Source organism: Macrobrachium rosenbergii, chromosome 8 (assembly GCF_040412425.1).
Source record: "Macrobrachium rosenbergii isolate ZJJX-2024 chromosome 8, ASM4041242v1, whole genome shotgun sequence".
Taxonomy (NCBI): Eukaryota; Metazoa; Arthropoda; class Malacostraca; order Decapoda; family Palaemonidae; genus Macrobrachium; species Macrobrachium rosenbergii.
The window spans coordinates 56,451,098-56,463,597 of NC_089748.1; the positions used below are offsets into that span (position 1 = coordinate 56,451,098).

The 12,500-nt window shown below is 36.2% G+C and overlaps 1 protein-coding gene across 2 annotated transcripts in view; it reads left to right on the forward strand.

Moving 5' to 3' along the window:
- LOC136840894 (low affinity immunoglobulin epsilon Fc receptor-like) overlaps positions 1-12,500 on the forward strand; it is an 87,538-nt gene that overhangs the window by 72,128 nt on the left and 2,910 nt on the right. For both annotated transcript variants that reach the window (XM_067107852.1, XM_067107853.1), the window contains 3 exons: positions 2,869-3,040; positions 5,757-5,948; positions 9,906-9,979. In XM_067107852.1, the coding sequence (XP_066963953.1) occupies positions 2,869-3,040; positions 5,757-5,948; positions 9,906-9,979 (438 nt within the window). The remainder of the gene's footprint in view (positions 1-2,868; positions 3,041-5,756; positions 5,949-9,905; positions 9,980-12,500) is intronic.

Genomic DNA, 12,500 nt, shown 5'->3' on the forward strand with positions numbered 1-12,500 from the left:
CAACAACCAGTGATTCTATAGTGCCTTGCTTAAAAGACATTTACAATTACTAATAAAAAGATTATCAGGGAAGTTACTCAAGCCATGAAAGTCGAAAGAAACAAAACCGCAGAGGAGAGAACGCAAGCAAACGCAAGCACAAGGACAAGCGCTGCAAGCATAGCATGCGAATTCCGTCATCCACTTAGCATTTCCTTTTTCGAAAACAAAAAAAACACAAAAAAAAAGATTCACGGATACAAATTCATATGACAGCAATTAAAAGCTGTTTTACATATCACTGTGACAATTAAACCGTAACTCGCACGAAAGAGTGTTTGTGTGTGTGTGTGTGTATGTGTGTATGCGTGAGCGTGTGTGCGCAAAAACGCGCAAGCGCGAGTGACTCTTGTTTACCGACACGCGATGAAAGCTTGATATACAAATAGGAAGTCAGGGAATGCGTCTGTAATATGAAATGTTATAAACACAGGAACCTGACAGTAAGCAATTTCTCTGACGTGAGTACTCTAATAGTACCTTTATATTCACTCATACCCGTTGCAAACGAAAACAGTTCAGGACAAAATCACATAATTTTACTTCTAATTATGTGAATGACTACGTTCGGTAGTTGTGAAAGATAAGGCCACTTCACATGCAATATAGATAGACATGATACAAGGGCACATGATTAGGCATTTGAATAAATGAATAAATGCAAAGACGCGGAAGGAAAAAGAACATACACACACATTAACATTTCTTTGGGTCGTTCAATACATGTTTTGGAATATACGGCTAAACTACTACTAAAAATCAATAAAAAAAAATTAAAAGGGGATAATTGAGATGAATTTAGGTGTACTTGGGTGTGATCACGAATGAAATATACCATAAAATATACTATATCTATCGCTTTTAACTATATATATATATATATATATATATATATATATATATATATATATATATATATATACTGTGTGTGAATGTGTGTGACCATCTATGTGTGTATGTGTATATATATACATCTATATATACGCATACACATATATATACTGTATTCTGTGTGAATGTGTGTGTGTGACTTTGTATATTAAACATATCCGTGGAAACTGCTTCTCATGTTACATGTTAATAACCCATAATTTCCTTCTGTTAATATTCACAGTCAGCGGTGAACTTTAAAATGATAGAGGTGGGTGGACAATGCAAAGCTTCTAAAATGGAATTAGTGCTTGTAACCTTCCACCTGTAACGCTAGCTTCCAATTATATTAATATCCGCTTATAAGTTGTTCCGTCTAGTACAGTACTGTACTTGAAGTAGGAAACTGATAAATGGATTTCCGTCTCAGCAAATCCTGTATTGTATTTGTAAATGAAATAATGCGCAGTAAATGGTATTCTAGTAAAGGAGGTCAAGTATTTTTGAATCTAGTGAATTGACGAAAAATGAAATGGTACATAAATCAATACTACGATGACTTTATTAGTAAAAGTAGTAAAGAGCTGGGCATAATGTAAAAAGCAATGTACTATAGAAAAAGTGAAGTAGAAATGTATTGTGCTACTTAGTAATGTATTGGTAAATGGTGAAACTACTGGTATATGAATTATTGTACTCCGGAATATCATACTAGTTTCCAATGAAGAAACGCAGTGTAGAGTGTAATGTACTAGATTATAAAGCAGTGTAATGGTAAATACAAAAGTGATACATTAACGTACATGCAATGACCTACTAACGCACAGTAATGGTAAAAAAAAATACATACGAAATCACGTATGACTACTGTAATTTACTCGGCAATTTGCCCTTCTCATTTTAACAGCAACAGTTATTAGCGCCACAAAAGAAACAAAAGTAGTCATTGTGATGTACGCCTTGCTCAAAGCACAGACTTCCGTCCAAGCACAATGAAATAAAAGGACAATGGCTATTCGTGTCCTTGTTTAGCGGATATATCATGGAAGAATCAGATTCAAGTGCGCTCATGTCAGTTAAATAGTAATAATAACAACAAGGCGTATCATCAATTCGTCAAAACACGCATTATATAAAAATAGGCAGCATTAAAAAGTACAAAAGAGAACTGTAATTTTACTCTCGCAGCTATCATCAAATAAAATGAAACAGACACTAAAATTGGGTTACATGATATTTTGAAAGCAGTGTTGCGGCCGCTGAAATCCGCACCAGGGCAATGCATTAAGTGAAGGGATGTAAACGTGCACACACACACACGCACATACATCGCAGAAAAGCACACACACACACACACACACAGATATATATATATATATATATATATATATATATATATATATATGTGTGTGTGTGTGTGTGTGTGTTAGGTATATAATATATACATGTATATTTAATAGACATATATATATATTAAATTTTATCTCTTGCGCAAATGTTCTGTGCATTAATACAATTAATAACAGGACCTCATTTGACGGCTACCAGTCGATGAGGGCAGTTAGTCCTGGAAAGCTTGTAACTTTTTCTAAATAAATTTCTTCGCTAGATACCATCCTGTTTAAATGAGGTCTAATAGTAATTATACACGCATACACAAACACACACATGTATGTGTATATATATATATATATATATATATATATATATATATATATATATATATATATATATATATATATATATACCTACAAGTAAAGACACACATGAATTTGAATGAAACAGCCATGAACACAAAACAATAACTTCTAGGAAAAACATACTTCCGAGTACATAAAAAACAAAAAGACACCTGAAGCAACTGAAACGAAGAAATAAACTCCCACAATTCCCACCTTCCTCCCCCACCACAGCTACGACATTCCCCTGCTTAAACTAACTAGAACCCGACCATTTCAGGACGACATGGTTGCCTGCAAGGCAGAGCTCAGCGCACTGACGGAAGAACTGGGACGGGTCAAGAGCATCAACTCCAGGCTGCAGCTACTAGAGGAAGCCTACAGCCGCGTCAGTGTGTCTGATGCTGCGGAGCCTCAACCACAGCCACAGCCCCAAGGAGACCAGCACCAAGGTAATGATTGAGTCTATAATGTAACTTCATTTACTAGTGAGTAGGACGAAGGCAAGAGCATTTCAAGATTGGAATTGGAACACAGAGTTCAGGCCAAAGGCCAAGCGCTGGGACCTATGAGGTCACTCAGTGCTGAATGGGAAATTGGCAGTAAGAAAGTTTGAGAGGTGTAATTGGAGAAAAACCTCACACACAGTTGGACCATGAAACAATTGTTAGAGAGGGTGGAAAGTCAGATGGAAGAAAACACTTCAGGATACCTTTTATCCAGACGTCACTGTCAGAGGAAAGGCAAAGTAACACCTCAACTTAACCGACCTCAGTTTCATCGGCTTCTCTACTTATCAGTTACATTATTATGATTACTTGTTGCTATGCTACCATTTGAGGTATACATTTTTAAACAAATCTCCTAAATTTAAAGTAAAGAGTAAAATACAGGTTAGCTCAGGTTAGAAACTATTTGGAATTGCTGTTAGCTGTAAGATATCACGAAAATATTCATATGCAGGGAACAGTATTGAGTTTTTGTTGCTTAACATATTTCATCACTTTTCTGAGCGCCTGTTAAGTTGAGGTGCTGCTATAGGCGATCTAGTTGGTCTTAACCAACAAGGGGGTGGACTTGAAATTCAAAACAGTTTAACATCCTTTACGCAAACTGGATTTTTCCTAGATAGTGACCCCCAACAGAGTTCGGGGGTCGTTATCTAGGACTAACATTTCTTGGGGGTCATTATCGTTATGATATTTACAGTTTTTTGTTTACGATTTTACGGTCACCCCGAACGGGCTTGTACTAAACACACCGCAAAGGTGGATACATACCGGGTTAAAACCCTTGGGGGTCACTATCTAGGAAAGATCCCACAGATTTACTTTTTAAAGGATAAATAAATAGCAATTACAGCCAAATCATTCTCAAGTTATGAGGCAAAAGAAATGGACTACTTTTTCAGAAGCCCGAGATGCAGAGTATCTGTACTCTTCCGAACGAATAACTCTTAGTCCACATAATGGAGAGCTTAAATTATTATCAATCTGTTGCGATTTTCAACAAAAATCTGTTTCAGTGATGAGTTTATTTAAGCAGAGGAGGGAGACGTGTATTTCGATCAAAATACGAAAATGAATGAGGTTGAATCTGATATGGATGATGAAGTAGCAAAACCCACAAAATTTGGTCATGTATGCCGTGTAACAGTAGATAATATAACAATATGCACCTATATCTTTGGACATTTACAGACAACTTATTGGTCTAGCTTACAATTCACAAACGAGTATGATAAAAAAATATTTTTGTCGTTTAACAAAATGGGAATGCCTTGACCACTGGACCAGTAAGGGGTCCTCCATGACGTCACGACATGACTGACTTATATCCAATAAAAGAAGAAATTAGACTTAAGCACATCCGCCCCACTGTAGAATATATTCATTTCAGCAAGCCCACGCCTTTTTGAATAATGTAATATTAAGATATCTGGAGGTATTAACTTGTGTTTTTCTAAACGTTAGCAGCTCTATTATCAAAAACACTGAGCAAGTAATAACGAAAAGCATAAAAAGTATTAACGATTGCATTTAAAAGGTTCAGAGTACTTTCCTCATATATAAAGCACTACGCGAATTTTCGCAACAATTCCAAAAGAATACGATAGACTTAATCTGACGTAAGTGATGGCAAGCCATTCGTAGAAAAATCGGATATCGGAACTACAGAACTCAGATGAGTAACAGAGCAACCACCAGACAGGTAACAGAATCACGAGAACATAGAAAATGAGAAGATAATCGATTCGCGTCATTAACTGACCTAAAAACAAAACGGTTACGGAAGATTACACAGGCCCTGGACGTTTTCTCCAACTGCAAGACAAGGGCAACCCCTCTGAAATAATTAAATGACGATTGTCAGTGACGACAAGGAATATGCAGAGAGAAAGAGTTCTGAAATACTCGTCGAGATACTATGGCCATGTAATAAGAGGGAGGTGGAACCAATCAAGAGAGCTAAGAACATGCCAGTGATGGGGAGGAGTGGGGCGTCAGTGGATCAGATGGGTAGATGTGGTGAGGAGGGATATGGGTAAGGTGGGACTGGGGGGAAGTAGATGCAAGGAATAGAAATAGATGGAGAAAGTTGCTATAAAGTGGATAAGGTTCTTAAGAAGAAGAGGAAGTTCCTGAAAATGTTCTGAAAAATAGTAGGTAAAGGAAATCAATAAGCATGATGAGTAAATTTGATAAAGTAACTTTCAAAGGAATTCCTTAAAAATAGGTTAACTAGTTAATTGTTTCAGAGAAAACACGCCACTGACTTTTCATCACCAGAGTACGATCTGACAGTGCAGAATCTGAAAATGACTAAGTATGATACTTAAAGGCTGCATTTGATTTATATGGGATACAAATAATTCAGGAATACCTAATTTAATAACATGATTGCTCTCTCTCTCTTGGACATGCATTGTACTATGTAGTACCTCGGCATTTACTGCACAAAAGAGGCCACCGAGGTTAGAATAATTAGCAACGTTTTAGCAAGCACAATAAGTACCAGCTATGTTATATTTTATGACAGTCGCAATAATTGAAATATAATAAAAAAAATACATTTGTAATTACCACTGGAAATTTTACTGAACAAAGGCATTTTCATTATCTAGCATTAACACATGCACACCTAATTTTTCCCGGTTTCTTTCCTCAGCTGGCTGGGCAGCAGCCGCCTACTCTTCATGCCCTGCACCTTTCGAGAAGGTGGGTGGAGAGTGCTTCTATCTGGCCGCAACCGAGATGAAAGGATGGGAGGATGCCAGAAGAGAATGCGGTCGGCTGGGAGGAGACTTGGCCTCCCCCAGGAGCCTCCGAGATCTTCGCATCCACCTCAACAGTACCGCAAGTAAGTTCAGGGGGAATAATAAGGCTAATGAGTGAGCTCTATGAATGAATGGTCTACAAAACATTTCCTGGGATTATGGGTCTACAAAACAGCGCTTGGGATTATGGGTCTGCGAAACAGCGCCTGGGATTATGGGTATACATAACAGCTTCTGAAATTATGGGTCTACGAAACAGCTCCTGAGATTATGGTCTACATAACAGCTTCTGGGATTATGGGTCTACATATCAGCTCCTGGGATTAAGGGTTCACAAAACAGCTCCTGGGATTTTGGGTCTACACTACAGTATGATAAAGCACTAGCAATGATGCATTTTTAGGTAAATCCCTTTTTGTAGCTCATAAATAAGTTCAATAAACTCCAGTAGTACTAGGTCTATCTGAAAGCTCTTGGATAATGGGCAAGTCTTATAAAAATAAATTCATGCGTCAATGTGTGTTGCCTGACGGTACACTCTTGAAATCAGTACCACTGTAAGTAAGTTTACTGGGTAGGGGGCATACAGCAAGTAAGCTCACAGGTTAATGGGTCACGAAGCAAGTATGTTTACTGGTCAAAGGGTCATGCAGCTAGTATACACGCAGGACAATGGATCACAGAGCCAGTACAGTCACAGTACAGCAAGTGTGCCCACAGGACCACGGACCAAGTAACAAGTGAATTGGACGGTGTAACAAGTAAGCTTAGACAACAATGGAACTTCCCAGAGCAAGTAATCTCACTAGACGAAAGGTCATCGAGCAAAAAAGCTCATAGGATAATGGGTTACAAAGCAAGTAAGCTAGCTGGATAATGGGTTACAAAGCAAGTAACCTCACAGGTTAATGGGTTACAAAGCAAGTAAGCTCATAAGATAATGGGTTACAAAGCAAGTAAGCTAGTTGGATAATGGGTTACAAAGCAAGTAACCTCACAGGTTAATGGGTTACAAAGCAAGTAAGCTCAAAAGATAATGGGTTACAGAAGCAAGTAAGCTAGTTGGATAATGTGTTACAAAGCAAGTAAGCTAGTTGGATGATGCGTTGCAAAGCAAGTAAGCTCATAGGATAATGGGTTACAAAGCAAGTAAGCTCATAAGATAATGGGTTGCAAAGCAAGTAAGCTAGTTGGATAATGGGTTACAAAGCAAGTAAGCTCATAGGATAATGGGTTACAAAGCAAGTAAGCTCATAGGATAATGGGTTACAAAGCAAGTAAGCTCATAGGATAATGGGTTACAAAGCAAGTAAGCTCATAAGATAATGGGTTACACAGCAATTAAGCTCATAGGTTAATGGATTACAAAGCAAGTAAGCTCATAAGATAATGGGTTACAAAGCAAGTGAAGCTAGCTGGATAGTGGGTTACAGAGCAAGTAAGCTAGTTGGATAATGGGTTACCAAGCAAGTAAGCTCATAAGATAATAGGTTACAAATAAAGTAAGCTCAATGGATTACAAAGCAAGTAAGCTCATAGGATAATCGGTTACAAAGCAAGTAAGCTAGCTGGGTAATGGGTTACAGAGCAAGTAAGCTAGTTGGATAATGGGTTACCAAGCAAGTAAGCTCATAAGATAATAGGTTACAAATAAAGTAGGCTCAATGGATTACAAAGCAAGTAAGCTCATAAGATAATGGGTTACAAAGCAAGTAAGCTAGCTGGATAATGGGTTACAGAGCAAGTAAGCTAGTTGGATAATGGGTTACCAAGCAAGTAAGCTCATAAGATAATAGGTTACAAATAAAGTAAGCTCAATGGATTACAAAGCAAGTAAGCTCATAGGATAATGGGTTACAAAGCATTAAGCTAGCTGGATAATGGGTTACAGAGCAAGTAAATTTGAAGTTGGATAATGGGTTACCAAGCAAGTAAGCTCATAAGATAATAGGTTACAAATAAAGTAAGCTCAATGGATTACAAAGCAAGTAAGCTCATAGGATAATGGGTTACAAAGCAAGTACGCTAGATGGATAATGGGTTACAGAGCAAGTATGCTAGTTGGATAATGGGTTACCAAGCAAGTAAGCTCATAAGATAATAGGTTACAAATAAAGTAAGCTCACAGTACAAAAGGTCATACAGCAAGTATATTCAAAAGGCAATGAGTCAGCAGCAATTAAATGTGGAGGACAATGGGTCATACTGAAAGTATGACCACTAAGACAAAAGGTCATGTAGGAAATAAATTTACAGGACAATGGGTTGTACATTAAATAAGTTCATGGGACAATGGGTCGTTAGGTTACTAGACGTGAAGCAATGGGTCTTTCTATTAGCAAGATCGTGGTACATTGGATCTTACTGTACATAACTTTATGCAACAATTGGTCAGAGCTATTTCATAAATCAATAAGTAGAGTAAAAATAATACTGTATGCTGTTTTAGACAGAAACTGCAGTTAAACAGCAAATGGAATTTCACTAAATCTGAGATGAATTATGAGGTTCTTTTGCTCACACTACATTATTGTAATAAATTTAGTCTGCAGATAATAATCCCGATAAAAATAATAATTTGCTGCGCCTGATATAGCCATCAAGTCATGCAGAATAAAAATATTATCCGACCTCATAATCATTTCTGTTAGCATCAAGTTCTCTTGGGATTTTATTTTGAAGTCTATTAAAACAAGATTTTTCATAAACGGTAATTTAATTGCACTGCTCTAAAATGACCCTGGGAAAAGTTTACTGATTGACCTGTACTTCAATCTCATATTATTTTTCACTGTCAAGTGATTTCATATTTTCACACGAGTAACATCAAAGCTATTCAAGATGTTAAGAAAGGTTTCCAGATATCAATGAGAACCAAAATATGGACAAAATATTAACGAAATAAATTACAAAGACACAAAACGGAGACTTATAATTAACTCAGACATTCTGACTGAGTTTACATAAGCAATTAGCTACCGAATAATTTGACTTTTAAATAAATTAATGACATATCGAAACTAATACAGTCGGTTCTCTCTCTCTCTCTCTCTCTCTCTTTGCCTAGAGTAGGGTAGGTAGCGGCATAAGGTTACCCGCCAAGCCATCCCAAAACCAAAACAAAAACGCAAACAAACAATTACATAAATAAATAAATAAATAAATAAACAATGAAATAACTTTAGTAAATAAATAAACACACCTCCTCTGACATCAAAGGAGAGACACTGAGGAACCAATAAATAAGTGGCGGGGACAGAGATTACTTGCCATGTGTGGCCAGACGCTGGGCGGCAGCTTTCGTGCCTCCTTTTATTATTCAAGTAAAACGGTTTCGCATCTCATCTTGGGTTCGGTTGCGAGGGCCACTCCTCTCGCTCCTGATGATATCCACAGCAACTTAGGGACGGAACGGAATGTCATACACTGGTAATGAATATAATTCGTGGAATCTTTACGATTATTATAAAATATTAGCGATGGCACGGGCGGTGGAATTTACCATAACGTCCTCTCGGTGGAGAATATTTACCCTATTGATTTTGTTGATATGATGAAAATTTATATTTTGGCATGGATTTTATATTTGGCCACATGTATAAAACTGACAGTTTCAAATTTTCCAAAACATGTTTTATATATATACATATATATATACTGTATATGTATAGAAAGAGCAGATATATAAATATATATATATATATATATATATATATATATATATATATATATATATATATATATATATATTAATGAATTTTATCACATCACCGTGATTCATATATACAAGTATTAAGCTACATAGAGCAAACTGTATATTAAAGGACATTTGTAGCTTAATATTATTATGTGTATGTATGTGTGTATGTATGTATATATATATATATATATATATATATATATATATATAGAGAGAGAGAGAGAGAGAGAGAGAGAGAGAGAGAGAGAGAGAGAGAGAGAGAGAGAGAGAGAGAGAGAGAGAGAGTTGTCTTCAAAACTTATAAAGTATTTTATACTAATAATTTTTTATTCTTCGACAGATGCTCCCGAGTACCTTTGGGTTGGAGGTTCCAAATCAACTGATGGTTCCTGGGTGTGGTCTTCTGGCCCTATGGTAAGTCCCTGATTTTTAAAAAAATCTGCAAGAAATAACAAATGGGTCTGCCCTGTAATTTGTTCTTTTGCCGTAATACTATTTTTTACCCTTTCTAACAGACGATTCCTCACTGCCACTGCTCCTGTAAGTAGCTTTATTCTATATCGCTCAAACTGGGGAAAGTCCCATATAAAATAAATATAACACTAAAGATCAGCAAGAAATAGGAAGTGGGTCGGTGCCTTTATATTTCTTTAACTGTAGCACTTTTTTTTTTCATCCGTTCTGACAATGATTCCTTCCTGTTACTCCGCCGGTAACTAGTTTTATTCTACCTCACGCCGATGGAGCCAAAATAATAAAATTGATACTGATCCTCGTTATGTAACTCTAAGAGCTCATAAACATATTCCTGTAGTAAATATAAATCCATAAATAAATACAATTTTTACTTCACGACGGAAAACATCAGTTGTCCTAAGTGTTGCATGACTCTCATGACAGCTGCAAGTCAAAAAATAACTGGGATGATTTTAGCTACATAACGCGACATGCAAAGACCTCACCCAACTTAATGTTCAGTCCTGCTTGGACAGTTTACATGTGTATCTGAAGGAAAGTAACACCAACCTAAATTAACAAAAACTCTTATTTTATAATTAAACCTTTACTGTATAAATTACTTTGGCGAGACTAAAAACTGACTTAATTTGAGAACGTTGTCATCATTAAAATGATGGACATGCTCGTTTAAGCCTTCAGTTAGATGATGCTAGGCCTATTTTGGGACAACTTTGCTTTCCTACATCTCCTTAAAACCTGTTTCATTTATATCCATCTTGCCAAGGACACCACTGTTTCAAAAACGAGCGTAACCGGAATTTTAACGCAGAATGGATACTGGAATGGCATGGAATATAGAGTTTAGGCCAAAGGCCAAGCACTGGGACCTATGAGGTCATTCAGCGTTGAAACGGAAATTGACAGTAAAAGGCTTGTGTAACTGGAGGAAAACCTCGCAGTTGCACTATGAATCAATTAATAGGAGAGGTGGAAAGTGAGATGGAAGAAAGAGAATATAAAAGGAGGTACAGTAAAAGGAACGAAAGAGGTTGCAGCTAGGGGCCGAAGGCACTCAGCAAAGAACCTTATGTAATGCCCTCATGCTTACTGATGTCTGTCCTATCAAAGTGTGCCACAATGAATTCACCTTGTACCTGAACCTCCCAGTAAATTCATGACTTGTCAGACTTATCGACCTTGTCTATTTGCTCCTGTCAGTTATTAAGTGTGAGCTAAACTAGGATGGAATAAAACCAGTAGCCCAGCAGTAAGTACAAATTAATTAAGGAAAGAACAGCCCGGGACTTGAGTAAAGCTTACTTGCTATTTTTTCCACTTTGGCCTTTTATCTTTAAGCTTATATTTCTTTTATAAAGCCCTATTTTCTTTATGTAAAACTGTTGACTAGAAAGCTGGAAAAAAAATAATGGCTGACACAGAACGTACTGGATTGGAAACACTTTGTCATTTCCTTTACGTGAATATCAAATTTCATGATGCACATTTCATTTCTTCGAGAGATTCATTTCTTTGAGAGATTCGTTTCTTTGAAAGATTTATTTCTTTTGAGAGATTCATTTCTAAGAGATTCGTTTCTTTGAGAGATTCATTTCTCTGACAGATTTATTTCTTGGAGAGATTAATTTACAAGAGATTCATTTCTTTGGAGATTCATTTTTTGAGAGATTCATTTTTTTGAGAGATTTATCACCGAGAGATTAATTTCTTTGAGAGAGTAATTTCTTTGAGATTCATTTCTGATAGACTAATGTCTTTGAGAGATTCATTTCTTTGAGAGAGTCATTCCTTTGAGAGATTCATTTCTGAGAGACTTATTTCTTTGAGTCACTTCTCTGAGATTCGTTCTGATTAATTTCTCTGAGAGATTCATTCCTCTGAGAGATTCATTTCCTTGAGAATCTATTTCTCTGAGAGATTAATTCCCCTGAGAAATTTATTTCTTTGAAAATTCACTTCACTGAGAGATTAATTTCTTTGAGATTCATTTCTTTGATAGACTCGTCCCCTGGGAGTCACTTACATAAACAATCCAGATTTTTCTCCTCCACTAGAACCAAAACATAAGGAAATAAAAGAGGAAAGACAATTTAGAGACCGGGTATCTGATTTGCAAATATAAATATTAATCACAACGCGCCACCATCAATCAACATCATATGGAGCTGACTATTCATAACTTCTGACAGTGAAATATTCAAATCTCAGCTGTCACTAAAACTGTACTTGACTGAGGATCAGTTATTTTAATGCTTAATTAAATATATAGTATATATATATATATATATATATATATATATATATATATATATATATATATATATATATATATATACATATATGTATATATATATATATACATACACACACATAATATGTTATGTCATTTTAGAACATAAATTTTCAATTCTCAACAAAAACATAATCCACGGCACTTTTAATATATTCGTAAACAATT